We start from the raw sequence: 20949 nt of genomic DNA, 5'->3' as shown, positions 1-20949 counted from the left end.
CAAAATAATTATAAAGTATAAGTTAAAATAGTTATAGTCCATATTGTGAAAGTTTTAAATGTACATATACCTATATATGTTTTTAACAGAAAGTACCGAATAGAAACAAAACTCACAATTAAGCAAAATAAATGCTCAATAAATATAACTCAAGCGACTTAACTGCACTTCACCGAAATGAGATATGTGACCCTAGTCCCGCTACAGTCCTTCGAACCGCTTACCATCAGACGAGCGGCAAAGTCTCGTCATGCAATTACAAATAAAAAAAAAACAATATTACGTAAAAAATATTTAATAAATTAACTTATTTAGCAAACGGCGAGTTGCACAGTTAAATCACACGGGTTATATATTTAAGACCTTTTCATCTCAAAAACTGACTTTTATTCCGGGTGACATACGTTTGAGTAACGCTTACTTGGCTCGACGACAGTTTTCACCGGTATATCACTAAAAGTACGCGTATTATAAAATAGCCGAGAAAGTTCGTCGACAATCCAACCAATTTGAAATTTTGCTCGTACGTATGGCAGCACTGAGACGCGAGCCGAAATTTTGTTACAGTAAATAAGTAATCACATAACTTCTATAGAGAAGAGGATACATATAGATATATCCTCTTATATCTATAAAACCATAATCGGTGTAAGAGAGGGTTCAAGAGTTTTTTATCAATGGCTCAAGCATATGTACATAATTAATTACAATTTTTTTTCTAACGTAACGTAACGTATCTCCTTTATTCAATTCAAATGTTAAAAACATTATCTTTTGGTTAACCATTCCTTTACCTCTAGACTCTAATTGAATATCCGTTTCTTGTGTTTATAACACAATATAAACTAACAATACCGGCAAGTCTGCCATGTATTGCCGACGACGAGTCGTGTAAATACGCGTTCTTTAAAACCGCGTGTGTAAAGCTCGTAGGTACTAGGGGTCGCAAACAGAGATCCCGATTTCAAAAATACCGGATCCAATTAAGAACTTCTGAATTCCGTCATACATATTTATTTTATATCTTTAACCGTTTACTCGGCGCATGCAACGGAACCCCTAACAGGAATCAATTTTCCCCCTTTTTGCAACATTTTTTATTACTTCTTTGCTCCTAATGGTCGTAGCTTGATGATATATACCATATAGCCTTCCCCAATAAATGAGCCTTCCAACACTAAAATATTTTTTCTATTCAAAACTATAATTCCTAAGATTAGCGCGTTCAAACAAACAAACTCTTCGGCTTTATATAATAGTATAGATATAAATTATATTTAATTTGATGACTATATTAATTTTGATCTCAAGGGCTCCAGTCTCATTTAATATTAAAATGAAAAATACTTTGTAAAGTGTTGTAAATGTTTGTTGATTAAACGTTTATTTTATCTAGAATATAATCTCTTATCATTCAACCTTTAACTAACCACTAAGCTGCCATTAAAATTTGACATTTAATTACTAACTTAAATGTATATTTCCTAGTTATCTAATAACATTTCTTCAAATACCGAAAATACCGAAGTACCGGAATTTATTTTAGGTCAATACCGAAAATAATGGTTTTGAAATATGGTCCGGTATTTCGACCCCTAGTAGGTACGTCTCTCATCCACTTACGATTTCGGACGTCGGAGTCCCAAGTGGAAATGTGTATTTACATTTATTATATTAAAATCGTAGATTTTTCATGTCAGTACGTTAAATATGTTTAAAAAAGTCTCTGCGGCCCGAGGAATAAGTGCCTATTAGAGCAAAAATATTTTTTATTTGCTAAAATGTTCGTTAGCGTATCACGTCAAAACCACTCATTGGATCTAATTACTGAAAAATATTAATCTGTATTACTATTTAACACACTATGGCGAAGTCTGAGACAGATGACCAAACGGGGAAGCCTGTGTTCTGTGATAATGGGAGGTATATTGAAAAGGGTATGAGATAGATATATCTAAGTCCTCACAGAGTAGGGTAAAAAGCCGGATAGTTGCCTCGAACGGATACATGCCTCAGTTTCGAATACAGTATGATACGATTGTTGATATTGTTAGCGGTTGATCACAATCGAAAGTGCCCCCCATGCAGGCCTTGGTGCCACATAAGCCGTCGAAATAGGCCCACGTATTTCATCCGTATTCACAAATATCTTCCACGGCTAAGCTTTGACGAACTTTCAACTTATATTAGCAAGTAATCTCTGTTGAATATCTTATTATTTATAGCTGACTCGACAGACGTTGTCCTGTCTTAAGTATGTATGCACGCGCGCATTCTGTCAATCGCTGACAGTTATGTAAAATTAATATTGTCGTTAAGATTTCTTAAATTTTCTAATTTCCGCGCAATTTTTTGATTTTTTTCTCTCATAAGAACCTTCTCATGACAATAACAAACACAACAAAAAAAATTTAGTGAAATTGGTCCAGCCGTTCACGCGTGATGGCGTGACCACGGGAAATAGGGATTCATTTATATATATTCGCGAAGCTATTGAAATTAAAAAACATCCGAATTACAATAGAAAAGATGGTTGGAAGCTTGAACAAGCCTGGGATCCTATTCTACATTTAATCAAATCGGAACCTAAAAGACCAGCAGCCAGTCATTAAGACACTGTGAACTCGTTCTGCGTATCCAATCCAATTTATTTTGTTTGGCTGTGTCGTTTATACGATAATTTTGCCAATGATCGGACCGCTAAATTTAAAAAAATTGTGGTATAATTGTAAAATGGGGGTAGATCTATTGTAACTTTGACTTTTCGCATGACTAACACTTTAGTCCGTGGTCATGGGACCACGAAGGTTGCAAAGTCTTCAAAACGTCAGGAGAAAATTTGAATATAAAATCCGCAATATAGTTTTATTTCAATATCTAACAATCGTGTAAATATAAGAACCATTACTAATGTTTTATTTATAACTTAAATGTTCTCGAATTTTATAATTCAAGCTTAAAAACCTAGAGAGGCATCTATCCTCACATGAGGCAAGAATCTCCTAAAGTATTTTTGACGTAAGGCTACTATCCGCCATAGTAGGCAAGTATCCCACTTTTTACAGGTCAAATAAAACAAGATTTACTCAAAAACTATATAATTTATATTAATAAAAACGGGCTAATATAGAAGATGAATGATCAATGTTTCAATATAAATTTGAATTCAACATTAAAAACAACAGATTTTTAGTAATAGAGCGTTTTTTAAAAGTGTGGCAACTATCCGGCTTTTACCCTATTTTATGGGCAGTATATATTAAAATATTCAGTTTGTGTGCTCCCGGAACGTTAATCGCTTTCGCTGTCTATCAGAGCCCAAAAGATGTATTGACTTGTGATTTTGGCTCTAATTTATCTGTTATTGTATTGTTTTAATACTATCTGAATGATGTAAACTGTGAGCCTTTTATGTTGAATATATTTAAATTTTCAATAAGTATTCTATTAAAATATGAAATTCCTTTTGATACACATAATACTCATATTGTAAACAAGAAAGTTTAAACAAAGAGCTTCAAGCGCCTTATAGATTGTCTTTTATTAAAATCTGAACTGTTTTCTTGTCTAGATTTATTGCATCAAGTTGTTCAAATAAAGTACAGTGATGCATCAAGTTTATAATAACGATAATATTTTTGATTTTATAAAACACTGCATTATTTTCACAATTCGTTCATGAAGATATATGTGGTGCTGAAGTAAGAACGATTTCTTCGTAGGATCATATAAGTCAAGAATGCAATAACTCTCATGCATTCATAATAATGGAGTCAGGCTACGATGCTTTTCACATGCCGATCTAGATACGATTTTATTTTCATATTATATTCATATTCTACGAAGTTAATTTGTATTTCAGACACCGAAAATGCAGGTTTTAAAGCCACAAATGTGTCGATGCGATATGCACACGAACACAAATAGAAAAATCTATTCGAGAGGGAAACTGCAATAAAATATTGGTAAGAAAAAAATATATAATAATTATTCGGTAAAGTAGCCGAAAGAAGCTAGTGAAAACCTAGTCGTAAATTCCATTGGATATGAGAAGATTGAATAAGTACATGAGAGAGGAATTGCTGTCTGTGAAGACAAGGTGTCGGGTTAACACGATAATTCAATACAAATTATTGCCAGTAGACACTCCCTCGTGAAGTTGTACTACACATTGCAATTAGCTTCTTACAATTTGTAGAGCCAAGATTAGTAATACAAAGTTGACGATGTTACTAGGTGTGGTCCTGTTTGTTTTTCTTTTCCAACAATAATGGTGGCCTGATACCTACAACAAGCTTGCGAATGTTTCGTAATAATTAGTTCTTTATAAACAAATTTGACTACACGAATATGCACCAAATATATTTGATTAATACCGTGAAAGCTATAGAAATATATGTGTATTTTCCTCAATATAAACTAATTATTTACTCATTGATATTTGTCCAACGATATAAGTTGGAATTATGTCACAAATTTAATGATTTTTCAATAACCCATCACGTAGAAAGACTACAACTAAAAAATACAAGTAATTCGTGTGATGAACGCATAATCTCAAATAGAAAACTCAGATACGTACTCTCGACACGTAATGTCCATTCTTGGTAATTTCTGTGTGCAATACGATGGAAGTAATGAAAGCCATCATTTATGCCTTAGTATAACTATTTTCTCCGACTAAACTATCTCATAAATAAAATTAAAATCAAATATAAACATTCCAAGAAACATTTTGCAACACTGTTATACTAAGATATTTTCATATTATGAAACTTAAAGCATTTAATTTCTTTTACGGTTTAAAACAGGTCGGATTTGTAGAAAATAATCGCTTCGGTAAATTTATACTAAGAATAACTGTGTATTTTGTGAGAGAGGATTACCAGGCAATGGTGGGTTGAACAAAAAATCATACCAGGCGACGCGTCGTTTATGGACGGATCACTTTATCTGTCAACGCTTTTTGATTACATGCCGAGCGCGTATGATTCAGTCGAAATACGCAAATTATTTTATACACATTATTTCAAATCTTTGTTATCACGTTTATCGGTAAATAAAAGGATTAAATTCAAATAAAAGTATCAAATTATAAAATGATCGAAAAAGGGAAACTATAATATCGTCTGAACCAAGGACATTGACGATGATTATTATGTTATTAATCAGTGTTACGGATTCAAAAGATAAAACACTGAGTAGGTTAATCACTGATTAAAAATGTTTATTAATAAATAGCTGGCCTTATCAACGATAAGACTCATTTAAGATGACAGAATGAATAATTTAATCTCTTTATAGTGAAATAATTTAGAACACCTACATAAATGGTTGACCCTGCGCACATTGATAAAGAGGACTAGTAAAAAATATTTAACTTTATATAGCTACTTGTGAATGTATTAATTACACTACTTTACAAAATTTCGCAACAGAGTAACTGCATTTACTTTCTGTCTAGTTAAACATTACTGATAACGAATATAATCACCAAAAGTCTCCTACACGTCAGGTTTTTTTTTTTATAAATGTAAACGTATGGTATACGCCCAAATTAAGTACGATTCGAACCATTTTAATTTCTTATTGAGGGTAGATACTAAAATAAATGTCCATAATCGTTTATTACGATTGTCACTTGTCATTTAACTCTTTTCCGTGAGCTGTTCTCGGTGAATTCGAGTAGCTTTTACTTTTTTAGTTCAAAATGGCTAAAATCGCTAAACGTACTTGTGTTAATTCTGCAGATTCATTTTGTTTTATATGTGGCTCGTTTACAACTTCTACACAAAGAAGAGTAATCAGTGAAAATGTTAAGATGTTATACGAGAGTTATTTTGGTTTTACTATCGGTCACCAAGACAAAGAATGGGCACCTCACCGATGTTGTGTTACGTGTATTGCAAATTTAAGTAACTGGATGAATGGAAAGCGTTCTTCAATGCCATTTGCTGTCCCAATGATCTGGCGTGAGCCTACTAGCCATGATGTGGACTGTTACTTCTGCTTAACAAATGTCGTGGGCTTTTCGAGAAAAACAAACATTGTTTATCCCGACACTTCTTCAGCTACAAGACCGCTTCCACATAGCGAAGAGTTACCGATACCAGTTCCTCCAGTGGCAATGGAAATCGTTTCCGAGGCATCTTTAGATACAGCTTCATCGTTTGTTCCATCTTATGATGATAGAAGTAGAGAACCCCATTTGATAGAACAGCCTGAACTAAACGACTTAGTCCGCGTTAAACTTGGACTCGTTAAAAATTTTGTAAAAGCTCTCAATAAGGAAGGCCCGGCTTTTCAATATTTAAAAACATTTTTTCCAAAACTAAGCGACGCCAAATTAAAGGAAGGCATTTTTGTGGGCCCACAAATACGCAAACTTATGAAAGATACAGATTTTGAAAAAAAACTCAACGACATTGAATTAAATGCTTGGAACTCACTGAAATGTATCATTAGGCAATTTTGGGAAACATAAAATCAGAAAATTATGAACAAATCGTTACAGACTTATTAAAAATTACCAAAAATGGGCTGCAGAATGTCGTTAAAAATCCATTTCCTGCATTCTCATTTGGATTTTTCCCGCAAAACTTAGGAGCTGTGAGTGATGAACAGGGGAAAGGTTCCATCAGGACATCATTACTATGGAACAACGATACCAAGGTCGATGGGATCCAGGGATGTTGGGAGATCATTGTTGGTTCCTCATGAGAGAAACTGACCTTGATTATAAAAGAAAATCGCCATACGCAAAGAAAAAATCCACCTGATTCTTTGGTTTTGGCTTTTACTATAGATTTGGTCAGGTTTATTGTAATTAATTAAAAAATATTTGTAATTAATTATTTTTTTAATTTTACATTACCAAACCACAAAATAGCCCTGAAAATAGTAAAAAAGAATGTACATTAACAGAAAATCCTGACGTGATGGAAAAATTTGGGCATCAGATTTGGCTTTAGCGATATCGGTTTAACCAGAATTTAGTACTCAGCTTTATGTTGCGCTCCATACCCATTTTTTTGTAGAGTAGTGTTATTAAAACAAAACGAATGTTATCTTATACTTAGATTTTTATGCTTATATGCATATTAAATATATTTTGATGGTGGTGCCGAATTAATTGCAAACATAAAAAATACAATATATTTAAAATACTAATATTTTTAAACATCGAACAGTGCCAAAATGGTGTAACCCTGATAAAAGTAAACTCAGAATTAATTGTAATCAACAGCTCGAATCTCTCTTTTTGACTTTTATTGTGGAACGATTGAATTATGAACGTCATATCGAAAAATACATAAACGTTAACTTACTCGATACAAATTCTATACGTAATGCGTTAACTCCTAGATTTGTTTCGATATAGCGTGTACTCGTGTGACGTTCATTCATCCAGTATTGCTAAATCCGAAAGAAAGCTGATCGCTGGTCTGAATATTTGTCTAAAACATGGTCATATAGTGTAAACAACTGTTTTTGGGGCAGATCGGTCGCGCCAAGATGTACGTACATCTCGCGAGGTGCGCGACGTGTTCACTGTTCCACCTATTATAATTTTAATCCACTGTCGTATACAGAACTGGGGCCTTACACAAGGTGCCTTTCTACCTATATAATCTTTAAAACAAAATAACAAAAAGTATTTGAATGTTATTCCGATACATTTGCATTAGGTTAATTGAACATTTTCGTTGTATATAATTTATAATTGCTATACGGTGTTTTTCTGTTCGGTAGTTTTGACAATTAATTTACGCTCACTCGCATAATTATTATACTATTACAATAAGCTTTAGGCAATCGATTAAAATAATTTTGATTTTGTTCATATATGGCTATATATCTGCCTGTCTTATTGTTGTTAGAAGATGTAAAAGAGGTAACTCTACAAAGAAAATATATTTTCATTTTGTACAAAACTGTCTACATTACCCTTTCATGCAATGCACGTTTCTTAAGATTCTTGTAGCCACGTGTAAGGATTAACATTATTTATGGATACAATAGGTGTTTGTTGAAATAAGTTTCTTGTGTTATTTTGTGTTTGTCTAATACTACACAATAGTCGTTTGATTTCTTTTGATCCTGCAGTAAGATATGATAAGCTTAAGACCGTATATATCTGGAACTAAGATGGATTATCACGTACGCACACACGAAACACATATTTGCAGATTATAGAATCTTATATTTCGATGTGAGATTCAAGAGGCATCTCGTTTCTAAACCGTCATCACCCGCTACGCTTCTGAGACTATCAATACAATTGTGTAGAAATAAGTTAGGATCTTTCAGAGGCCGAAATTATTAAGAAATTCTGTAGATGTTATAAAATGTAACAACTGACTACTGAGTACAGATGTGTTTTTTATTTATTTATTTATTGTATTTGAATTACCCATATTGTACTAAGTGCGACCATCATGATGACAACTTACGCCCTGGAAGGTTCATTATGTTTATCTCTTTCGGTTATGGTCCGTCACACATAATATACTAACGAACCGGTGTACACGGATTGATGTGCAGAAATTACATGTGCGACGCGGCGACAGCACTGTCCACATCATTGTAATTTGTAATTATAATGAAAACCGCTGATTGCTATTTTCAGTAATTATGTAAATGATTTTGTGAATCGATGTGACTAATCATCTGCGATTGTGAAATCATTTCACGCTTAACTGTTCACATGAACTAAATGTAATTTTATACCCTCGTAAACCTAAATACATCAGCGTTAAAAAATGTGTGCCCGTTCAGTGTTATGGTCACATTAATCGCTCAAGAAATAGGTGTGAACAGGACCAGCGGAAACTTTCAAAGTGGTAAACAATAATTGGTACAAGTTCCGTTAGCGACAAATTACTTAATTTATACTTAAAAAAAATAAAAATATTTGTCAACGTAGATTTTTTGTCCACGGATATTTTTTTTTGTGTCGTGGGTGTGTAGTCGAAATACAATGTGGACAAACGAAAAATATTTCCATCGTCGGCCCGTCTTGTCATATACGCCGCGTATACATTAATGTTTTTTTTAATGTGCTGTAATGAATGTAAAATTTTCGGGTACGAAATGTATTTGGTAGACTCTAGGATAAATTCATCACGTTAGCAGACATTAAAATAGCATCCCGAGACTCTTAATTAAATGGTATGCGACAATTTCAAACTAAGCTGTTGTTATAATCACCACAATTAGCATGTGGTTACGCCTGGATAAGATCCATTGCAACTTAAACCACAACAAATCAAAACCAGTTCAGAACCAGACCAAAATCTTGAACAATCCATCAAGGCATAATATCCAATTCAATTTCTATTAATCAACTGAGCATTGACATCGGTAACGCTACGCCATACCGTCGCCAGAGGACGCCAGTTCAATTTCCGCCGTCTCAATGTTGTATATGTCCACGACCTAGAACTATTTGTATCACGACTGGATATTAATAACACTCCGTATATAGAATAGAATGAACTATTTTAGACCACGCAACTAGAACATAGTGGACGGATATTTTATGATTTTATCTCAAGCGATAACTCATATGTATTACGGATACTTAATTATATAACATATTAAGTACTATAGTCTCGTGTGCACGATTCCGTATGGTAGGTCCATTGAGTGCCGCAGTCGATCGTGCAGCATGTGCATTGTGCATGTACTGTGTTTCAATCAGCTCTTAAATAGGTACGAACAGTGACTACCATAATTAGTAATTAATAATTATTGAACATTACGAGACTAGTCACCTCAAACATTAGGGCCACGAGCGCAGTGCACACAGTACTCTTTATTCCAAAATTCTATTTGGAACCGCTGTGAAGGCAATCATGGCGTCTGGTCAACTCATAACTCATACTCTCTGTGCTATTATACATATAAAGATGAAGAGTTTGTATGTTTGTTTGAACGCGCTAATCTCAGGAACTATAGGTTCGAACATAAAAAATATTTTAGTGTTGGATAACTCACTTATCGACGAAGGCTATAGGCTATACATCATCTCGCTATGATTAGTAAGAGCCGAGCAGTATTGAAAAACATTGCAAAACTGGGAATTTATTACTTTTGAGAGCTTCGAAAAAGTTTTGAAAAAATCCCTAAGAGTAGTGCCGTAAAATTACGAAGCAAAGTTCGACAATAACAATTTACCATTAAAGAGACAGTATTCATTAAATCACGTACAAGTCAACGGGCGGTGGGCCGCACCCCTGCGCCGCTGCATACCCCATATATGTGGTTTTGTGCAATTTTAAAAACCACGCAGCGCCATTTTCCAATTACATAAGCAAAATAAATAAAAGCTTTGGGTTAAGATAAATTAACGCGTTCTAAAAATACCAACAACCGCAACGTCCATTTTACTGAGGGTATTTGAAGAATAAAAGATGTCACCTGGCTTTATAGGATGATAGAACTACGCTGCTGACACTTTTGTCTACAACATTAATGAGCCGCTTCGACTCGGCTATTCCCTAGTATTTCGCAGAAATTGTTATCGATGCTCTTCTGCACTGCAGAACTTCAACCTCCTGGAAGTTGGAAATCATATTTTCTTTTAAATAGAACTGGCGAGCTAAAGCCAGGAAAAAATATTCGGCAGTCAGGGGATGGTGTGTTCAGTATTATTACCTGTTACTGCGGTCTACATATATAATTGCTTTTTGTGTAAGTGGATGTAAATAATAAATACTTACTTCTTCTAAAACTACTATAAACATTACACATGCAATAACTTTAGTCTCATCTACCGCGCTTCTTTGGACACACTGACTATACAGTATACATACTTATTTATTCCACGACGGTAATTCTCGTACACACTCATGCCCCTTTTCATCGCCGAAGGGGGACGCAGTAACGCATCCTGTGCACCCACTTTCCACCGAATGCATTCCGCCCCATAATGTGACAGAGGCAAGCCTATCGCCATATTGGGCACAAATTCCAGACTCTGGACTGATACTGAGTAGAAAAATCCGATATCACTTTTCGACCCGGGGATCGAACCCAAAACCTCAGTACTGCCACTGCACTTTATATAATTACGCCATCAAGGCAGTTGCATAATTCTTGCATCAGCTAAAAAATAGTCAGAACAAAAAAATCGGGACACTAGAAACTAGGGCATGCAATATGATAATCGATTATAAAATATCGGTTATCGGGCCATTTAAGACAAACTATAAATATGGGAAAAAGTATAAATAAAAAGTAATAGTTTCGATTATTGATAAAAGATCCTCTAAAGCCTCATTTAAGCTAATTACGAATAATGAGCCGAATAACTTGGCCAATAAATATACCCAGTGCCGAATTTATATTTTTTATGAGTGTAGGCCACTTTATTTGCGCCGCCCATGTATGTATGTATGTACGTTTCTAAAATACTTAATAATTTTAAATTTGTTCGTATTATGGAAGGCACTAAAGTTAAATAAACGAATGATTAATAAAATTAAGCGAGTGTCCTCTGAAATCTGCCGCCCCTAAGAGGCTGCCGCCCATAGGCCGGGGCCCATACGGCCCATTTACAAATCCAGGGTTGAATATAACTATGAATTATGAGAAATAAATACACTCGAATAAACCGTATTCACACACTTTTATTCGGGACTATTCGTCTGCACTCAATATTTAACTTCGATATAGGTCGTTAATCGTAATGCAGTATTACTTTACAGAGTCAATAGGGTAATTTTATTTGCTTATCGTTCATTTAAAAGATTTATATTATTATTTTTTTCAGTTTATAGTTATATAGTATACAGTATAGTTTATACTGCTCAAAATAATAAGGAGAAGGGGATTTTCCTTTGATAAGCACGCGTTGAAGCTCATGACCATAAATGCCCAAGTTCCGCAGGGTTAGATATTGCCGCCTACCTTGTTTCTTCTGCATATCAAAATCACGTGCAAAAGATTCCCGCTTGCTTCTTTCCCAAATCTTCAGGGTATCCGATATTTATCGGTTTTATCGGAAAATAAAAACGATATTTTTTTATCCATTTTCGGAATATTCCGATAATTGCAGACCCTACTAGAAACACTCGATGTGCTATGTGTCCCACGAGTTATCGCTAAAAACTTTCGTACCTTAAATCGACTCAGGTATTCCTGCTGGCGCGTGATGTCAGTGGCCAGGATAAGCGAGCTGATCTGCTGCTCTAGCTTGGAACGCTCCTCGGGCATCTCGTCCAGGATGCCGCTCTGGATCAGGCAGCTGATGGCTGAACGCCAGTGATGGTTTTCCAGTACCGAAGTGTTCTGTGCAATAATATATTTATTATGTAATTACAGTTAATAACTAGAATTTATTTTTGAAGGTGGACGGCAAAGTACCTTACACCTTACCTATGTTGTGTCGATTCCGATATTATTAATCGATGGATGATAGATATCTTGCCAGTTGACACAATTATGCTTGCTTATACGTGCAGGCTGATCCCAGAGCATAGCACACTATTTGGAACAATATGACAGGCTTTACAGCCAAAGAGTACACCACTGTAGTGGGAAACTCATGAAATTTCTGTACAATACATAGAAACAAAAAGTTGCGAATCAACGAACATAAATCTCAGTGTGAAATTGAAACTACGGCCACCCGTATCGCAGCTGTGTACCTTCCCAGCGCTGAGTCTCAAATAAAATGTACTTATAAAATAAATAAAATTCAAGAGTCTATGTCAACAAAGGCTTTTAAAGTCATGATGTTACTTGTTGTTTGCATTCTATCAAATGCGAAAACTAAACTTGTGTCTTGCAAATTTTCTTGTAAGTATGTTTGATTTTCTGTACAAATGTATGAATCGGCTGAACTGACTTAACGTAACTTAATTAAAGATGGTTATAGTTTTATAGAGACTTCATTTTATTATATTCGTGGCAGAAATGACAAATAAATTCAATATTAATTAACGTCCAGTTATGGTTTAAAATCATATCCAAACCATTATTGTTAAAATAGCATTAAAATATGTGCATTAATGTGGTAATAACATACCTGTAATTCCTTGTGCAAATTAATGCTTTTGTAAGTAAACTATTTTGTTGAACAAGAATAAAATTATAACGCCGAAGCGTATAATCCGTTAATTTAATTTTAATGGAATGTGAAATATGTGAAACGCTTATCTGACATCCATCCTATTAATAACCGTTCCATCAAAGGACTTTATTTTTCTTGTAGAGATAAAAAAACTGACTATTTGAAATTCAATATAGCACAGAGACGCCGCCTTAAGCAACGCGAGGCCCGGGACTAACAAAAAGAAAATCGTAGCGAGGCCCTGGCCCAGAGCAAAGAAAAATACTTCCCGATTTAACCTTACCGGTGGTAAGTCTCTCATAAGTAAGTCCGCCTGGGTAGGTACCACCGCAATGTCAATTTCTGCCGCCAAGCAGCAGTGTGTAGTCACTGTTGTGTTCCGGTTTGAAGGACGTTGTAGCCAGTGTAAGTACTGGACATAAAGAGACTTAACATCTCACATCACAGCGAGCACGGTGGAATACCAAACAATACTTTGTGATTCAAGGTATTGGATGGTGTTTCTACTGTTTATGGGCGGTCGTATCGCTTACCACCACCTCGTCCTCGTACCTCGTCTCGTTATTTAAAGCAAAAAAAAACAAATCGTAGGTAAACACCTACGATTTGTTTCTTTTTTTGATGTGGTCTATCAGATAGGGGATCTTGTGAAAAAAAGCTTAGTCAAGGTACCACGCCTAAAGCGCCAGGCGAACACCCGGCTAGCCCTTCCCCCATATCTGAATATTAGAGATTAAATCCAGTGTTGTTTAAAAAAAAATAGACACAAACTATTAAATAATAGTTAAATATTGTAACAATACCATATAAAGTCAGCTGAAAAAGTCGGTGAACAAATTCAGAATTTCAACGACTTTAAACTTTTGTTGGTAACAACAATAGATTTTTCTACCATTACATAAACTGTAATGAGTTGACTTTAAATCAGACATGACTTCAAAAGAAAGAAAACAAAACAGAGAAAACTTCGAACAACTTTTATAGACAATAGACTATGTACAACTTGTTTGTTTCAATATTCCTCTACCCACCACCACCATCTTAATTGGATTTGAGATGCGGAAAAATAGCACCCAGTAAGTGTTAAGTTATCGTCTCTGCATAGTGTCCTGGATGTAAACACGTCATTAAATATTTATATTATTAGACTTTCGAAGATCGGTTCATAAATATAAATTTATGAACATAAATTTATAACATTAATTTATTTATGACACATGTGCAACGTATAAACGTTGCACATGTGTCTTCCTAATTATTGATTTCTTATGACTATGCGAGTGTGCGACATTGAAATAAAACTACTTGACGAGCTTTTTTCATTTTATATCCCATCGCATTGAAGAATTTGCTGCTTTCATAGTTCGTATCATTATTTCAATAACAATTTGTTGTTACTTTTGTGATTAAGGAACGTTAAAGTTTTAATTTTGCGAGCAATTTATTCCTTTATATAAAATATTAGTAACCGCACAATTGGCGCCTATGAGTTCAGGATTGTAAGAGAAACGGTTTTTTTAATATATATTTTATGCTTTATTGTTTGATGTTCACAACATTTACTTTAGACCATCTTTAGATAGACTGCCTTGTACGTAGATCGCATTTTATATGAACTCCTTTTTTATCATGTTATTTCAATCTGAAACCAAGCAAACACACTTACAAAACTTCATTGAAAAATTGTTCAGGTGTCTTATCTTTTTATTTTCACAATTTTTTTCTTTCATACCATCGATATATGTATACGTACTTCGGTAGAATATACGTCAATATTTCATACCAAGCTTGTCCTGACAATTACGAACACAAGAAGAAATACGAATACAACAAAAAAAGAATTATCGAAAGCGGCCAGACCATTTTAAAATGACGCCAGAGCATAATTATACAAGAAAATAGTATATGATTTTTATTGTTATAGTGTCAGTTATCTCGCCTTACATCTCTAAATTGATACTAAGCTATTTTGCAAAAACAGAAATAGATTAGGGCAGAGGAAATGGAAGCGGTGACGACATACGCTTCTAAGAAAATTGTCCATTTCGATAATTGCCGAGCTTCGCCTCACGCGGCCTTCGTCCGAATGGGGTGGAGCAATGTTAAGAACAGATCTCCCTCAAGATCTAGCCGCTAAGCTGTCTAGTTAATCAATGTAGTGCAAGATAAGATACGTAAACAGTGTCACGGTTATTTATACGTGAAGCTTGGAATTTATCTGTATTTTATTTCGAGTTTAATATTTTATTAATATTGCTTCATTATGGCTAATAAGAATTGATTATTATTTAAAAATAATCGGCTACGCACTTAAATTGGTATCATCTCTAGGTAAAGTAATACTTAGCAAAAGAGAATGAAAAACTAAAAAATTACACATATTAAAATTTTGTCATACAATTTTATATTTTCTAAATAAATTAATAAAAGTGAATCGTCATAGTTTTATCTCCATGAAAATAATTGCGACATTACTAGATTTTATTTATATTAGTTTCACCTATCGTCCCGGTGTTTGTAATCAAATCTTGCACCATGGCCGCCACTACAAAATGGCGGATCAGGTATATATTTTTGTTCAACCAACCCAATACGTATAGGTATCAAATGAAAGGGAGACGGATTTTATTCCAACTAATACGTTGCTGCTAGAAATCAGGGTCTGATGATGTAGCTCCAAGATGACCATAGGAACTCTAATAGGACAGTTAAGTGACACAACCCCATCGAGTTTGACCTCGTATGATTTGTCTAAGCGAGTACTTTGGTGCTCGATGTTGTAAATGACCTGGGTCTGATGATGGAGCTGGAAATTGCCCTACGCACTCGGTAATTAAGCGATATAAACTCATCGAGTTTGGGTTCGTATGATTCGTTTTAATGAGTAGTTTGATGCTAGATGGCAATCAACATACAGCTTTAAGTGCTCAAAACAACGCATTGCGAGCGTAGGTACTACGGGCTTCATAACCGAAAAACACAATACTAAAAAGTTAAACATAAAATCAAAAGAAAAAAAAACATTTAAAAACAACCTTTTATTACTTGGTAATAAAAAAAACTAAACATTAAAAATAATTTGAACGCGATGTATTAAATATTTGCGTTTTTATATCACACATTTTTTTATAAATAAGAGCGTGTTACATTGTGAGTATTTTCAACTGTCATACGAATTTATATTTCCTAATAAATAAATAATTTTCTGAATTGTCAGATTTATCTCCACTTAAATATTTCCGACATCAGTCTATTTTAATTTAATCTTACCTCCTATATTACTCCTTATCAAGACATTCATTTTAAAAATAATTGGTGCCTGTTGCATAATCTTCTTCCTCCGGGGAATCGAGCTATGCACTATTTGCGTAAGAGAAACCATTACAGACCTAGGTTTCTAAACCAAGTCCTCCCAGTTTGTGAACTAGGTGGCCCGTATACCGTCACTATACCAAGCTTTATTCCGTTAATATGCGTTGAACCAGTGCTTATTACATACTCGTGTGGTAACTGTTTTTATTATATACTTACATGGTACAGTGCCGCTAGGTGGTTGGACGTGGCGATAAGGAATGGCTGGTTGACGCCCGGGTGGTCCATGTCATGCGCAATAGCCGCCAGCAGGGACGCCATAATCTCCAATGGCTCCAAGTGCTCACGGATCTGGACAACAAAATATGTAAATATACTCACCTGTTTACCGGAGTCTATTAATAAATTATTTCGATGGCATTTAATACTAATTATATAAGTACACCTAGGCCCTTTTATCCTCGAAAATGTAAGCAGGGGCGTAAACAGTGAACCCACCATTTGTCGTGTAAATTCCGTCCCATGGTGTAAAGAGCCTAACGCCATACCTAATGCAAATTCCAGACTTCGTGCCGATACTAACCAGTAAAATCCAATATAGCTTTGTTTCACCTGGGTTTCGAACTCGAGACTTCTAAGCGGTAGTCGTACTGTGCATGTAATACGAGACAATAATCAAACGCCTAGTTCTAAATTCATAACGAGCTTTTAGATTTGCACAAATATCTGGTTGATATAACACCCCATTATAAATATTTAACAGACAATAAAACTATGATGGACATAGTGGATATTGTTAGGAAAGACTCCGACACCAACCCAAATCTATAGATATAGGATCCACATACATGTTCTAAAGACGACAGTGGCAGGGCTTTTAGTAGTAGGTACTAAGTACGAAAGAAATCTTCTGTATTAACACTGTTGTGTTCCGGTTTGAAAGACATTGTAGCCAGTGTAACTATGGGACATACATAATAAGACTTAATATCTCATTTCTTAGGATGGTGAGTGCAGTGGAATATCCAACAATACTTTGTAATTCAAGATGTTGGATGGTGATCTTACTGTTTATAGGCGGTCGTATCGATTAACATCAGGCGAACGACAAGTTCGTCTTGTTATTCGAAGTTATAAAAAAGAAACAAAACTTTTTTGGTGTCATTAAATAAAAAAAAATTACATCAAAATTGTTCTAACTCAAGTCATTCTCTATGACAGTATGCGTGAGAAACTAACATATTGTAGCGCTAGCCGCTTACATGCGAAATGCAAGATGCAAAATGACCTTCCCATTAACTATTCTGGAAAAAATCAATACTTCAGTTAAGGCAACAGATGTTACGTTACCCATGGTTAATACCCAGAAAAAATTAAATTATAAATGTGAAGTGGCATTTTTATTATACGCTAGCTTTTACTAGCAGCTACATGGGCGTGAAAGTATTTTCCGAGATAAAAGTACCATTATATATTTTCCCGCGATAGAAAGAATAGCGCATTTCCTTTCCAGGGGCTCAAACTACCTCCATACCAAATTTCATCGAAATCCGTTGAATTGTTATTAAGTTTATCGCATTCAACGCGCAGATAAGATTCGGTGGGGTACTTTTTAATAATATTTTGTTTAACCTTTTTAGAGGGACAATTCCGTTATACATGTTAATTGCGTAAACTTAACCGTTTACACAGCCCACGCAACGGAAGTTCTGAAAATGATAATTCCATCCCGTTTTTGCAACATCCCTATTGAAACATATCGTGATATTATATATAGTGTCCTTCCTCGATAAATGAGCTATCTAACACCTAAAGAACCTCTTAATCTGAACCAGTAAGTAGCTCCTGAGATTAGCGCGCTCAAACAAACAAACTTCAGCTTTATATAATAGTACAGATTTGTTTTTTTTTAGTTGTTTATTGCTTTGAATGACGTGACGAGCATGCCGTTCGCCTGATGGTAAGCGATACGACCACCCATAAACAGTAGAAATGCCATTCAACATAAGGAATTAAAAATATTATTTGGTATTCCACTGTGCTCGCCATCCTGAGACATGAGGTGTTAAGTCAGATTATGTCTAGTAGTTACACTCGCTACAAAGATATATAAGATGTTTATTAAAATATTCTGGAAAAAAGTTAACGGGGACATTCACGCGCGTGGATTCGATTTAATTATAATGCGTCCTTAAATTCATTATGAATTGTGACATTTATCAAACAGATTCCTCGATCATACCTTCATTTTAAAGGGCACATCGCTATCATCACTTCATGCATCTACCCCACAATAATGAAAATCAACTAGAATAAAAACAGATTGCACATTAATGTTAAACAAAAGTTTTATTCTCATCTCTCTAACACTGAACACTACTGAAATAATTATAAACTGGTAGACATTGTTAAATTTGGTTGTTTCCTTCTCTCTCTCTCTGATTATCTTGTAACCACAAAACTGTCTAAACAGTGTGACAGTCAACGAATCCAAGTATCAATTAATGGAATCGAGACGCTAAGTTATTCTATAATAGTATATACGAGTCTATCACCGTCAGCAAAAAAATCGCGTTTTTCTGTATATTTGTTGCGTTTATTACCACGCGAGTATAGTGGACCATTTAAATATAGTTACAGTTTACAATTTGATGTCGGTCTCATACATGTAGTTGCATAGTACTGCGTTTTATTAGTCGACAATCGAAGCCACGTAAGTACAAGGCTCATCGCATCGTTAACTAACCGCAAACCGTAGACTCTTAACACATATTTAACACATAGTAAAAGGATGACGACGTGAAACAAACAATATAATAGCTCACCATTGTATTTATTACTTTAGGATTTTAATTCATCATGACAAACCTGTAACGTTGTAAAGAGTTCGACTGGTATTTTTTGGATAATAAACCAATTTAAGTCCATTATTACTTTCCAAGCCCAATAAGGGAGGATATTATATACAAGTGGCCGTGGAGTCAAAGCGCAAAGCAATCTCTATAACTCTCGTCCCGCGATAATGCCTTACTTACCAATAATGCACTTGTAATCGAAGTATAAGATCGTTGTAGAACACTTGATAATGTAACTATTACTGTAGGAACATAATCGAGTTATACGGACTTAATCACGTCATGGCTCATTCACCTAGAGAAAGGTTTGAACTGACAATAGAAAATAGGAACGGAGATCTTTGAAAGCTATAATTTTAAATCCTCTCAAACTCATTAAAATTAATTAACGAAAATATTAAAATAAACAGAGGGCCGTTCACGGGTAGAAAGAGCAGTTTAGGAGATATTGATCTTCTGCCTGCCTGATAAACTATCTGACCGGAGTGTAGTATTAGGCAGTGCTTCGCAGTTTTTGATGGATGTTTACTATCACTACCACGGTTTAAGAGCAGTCGGCACATACTATCAAGTGTACGACCAGTTATTTAGTTTAATAATGAACAGAGGATTTATGAGGGGAAGATAACAAAATAATATTCATATTTCTACAAAGTAAATCGAAAGTTCCAGGTTAGCGCTTGTTCCATGATATAGATTGGTAGAATTTAAATACCGTGATTATAAACCGCGATTCTCCCAGCGGCGACGTCAACAAAAAGTTACATGTATACCTACACAACACACACAAACAAGCGGTTATTCTACATAAAGTAAACCATTAAACAACAAGTTTTGTTGTGAACACAGCAAATAAGTTCGTATATATTGATGATAGATTTGTACAATTAAAGTGCTGTAGATTCGCGGTCGGCCGGTCACGTTCAGTGGTTAAGGCCACTGTTGACCCGCGTACTTCGAATATGAAATCAAACAGTTGGTTACTATTGAGAGCAAATATTCAATCGTACATATTGTGAATAGATTACATACCTCGGCAGGACATATTAAATATAACACGTTGTAAGCAATTCAGTTTATACTTTAACGTCTTACGCGATCTGCGAAACGAAAACCTTCAAAGACTTTGGCTATATTTTCATTGATTGAAAGTCCTCAACATGTTCAAGATACGACTGACATTGTAACATAGCGCGTTAAGACGTCGGTAATTACTCTAGCTTCAATGTTCTTCATACCTGAACACATGAATGCTTGGCTGCAGAAATAGACAATGCTGCAGTCTCTCAATCCGGTCTGCTTTAATGTATGTACATATGTCAGAATCGAATGTACATAAGTAATAGCTATCTTTACATAGGTACAGTACGTATGTAGAGTTTAAAAATTGGAAATATGAATATTTTCGTCATTCATACTTTTTGGAGCGTAATTATTCAGGGGTCGGGGATTTGTGTTTTCAAACTTACTTTTTATTAAAATTATTATGAGGTTATAATTTCGTGATAAAGTATTTCGTCCGGTGAAAATAGACATTCAAGCAACCCAAAAAATCTCATAAAGCTGTAGTTGAAGTTGAGACATGATAAGACCATTCAAATAACTGTAAATATTGTTCTAACACCTTTTTTCTAAGAATCAACGTTGCCGAGTTATAGTTAACATAAAATTTGAAAAAGCCGTGCTCTCTATAACGTGAGATTG

At 34.8% G+C, this 20949-nt stretch overlaps 1 protein-coding gene across 1 annotated transcript in view; it reads right to left on the bottom strand.

Annotated features, from left to right (window-relative positions):
- The window catches only part of LOC115442895 (dual 3',5'-cyclic-AMP and -GMP phosphodiesterase 11), a gene marked incomplete in the record, with an annotated part of 100153 nt that overhangs the window by 23843 nt on the left and 55361 nt on the right, over nucleotides 1-20949 (bottom strand). Inside the window, 2 exon segments of the mRNA XM_037443818.1 lie at nucleotides 12124-12294; nucleotides 16610-16741. Coding sequence (XP_037299715.1) covers nucleotides 12124-12294; nucleotides 16610-16741 — 303 coding nt within the window.

This window comes from Manduca sexta, chromosome 27 (assembly GCF_014839805.1).
Source record: "Manduca sexta isolate Smith_Timp_Sample1 chromosome 27, JHU_Msex_v1.0, whole genome shotgun sequence".
Classification (NCBI taxonomy): domain Eukaryota; kingdom Metazoa; phylum Arthropoda; class Insecta; order Lepidoptera; family Sphingidae; genus Manduca; species Manduca sexta.
This window is presented reverse-complemented; position numbering and strand designations above follow the sequence as displayed.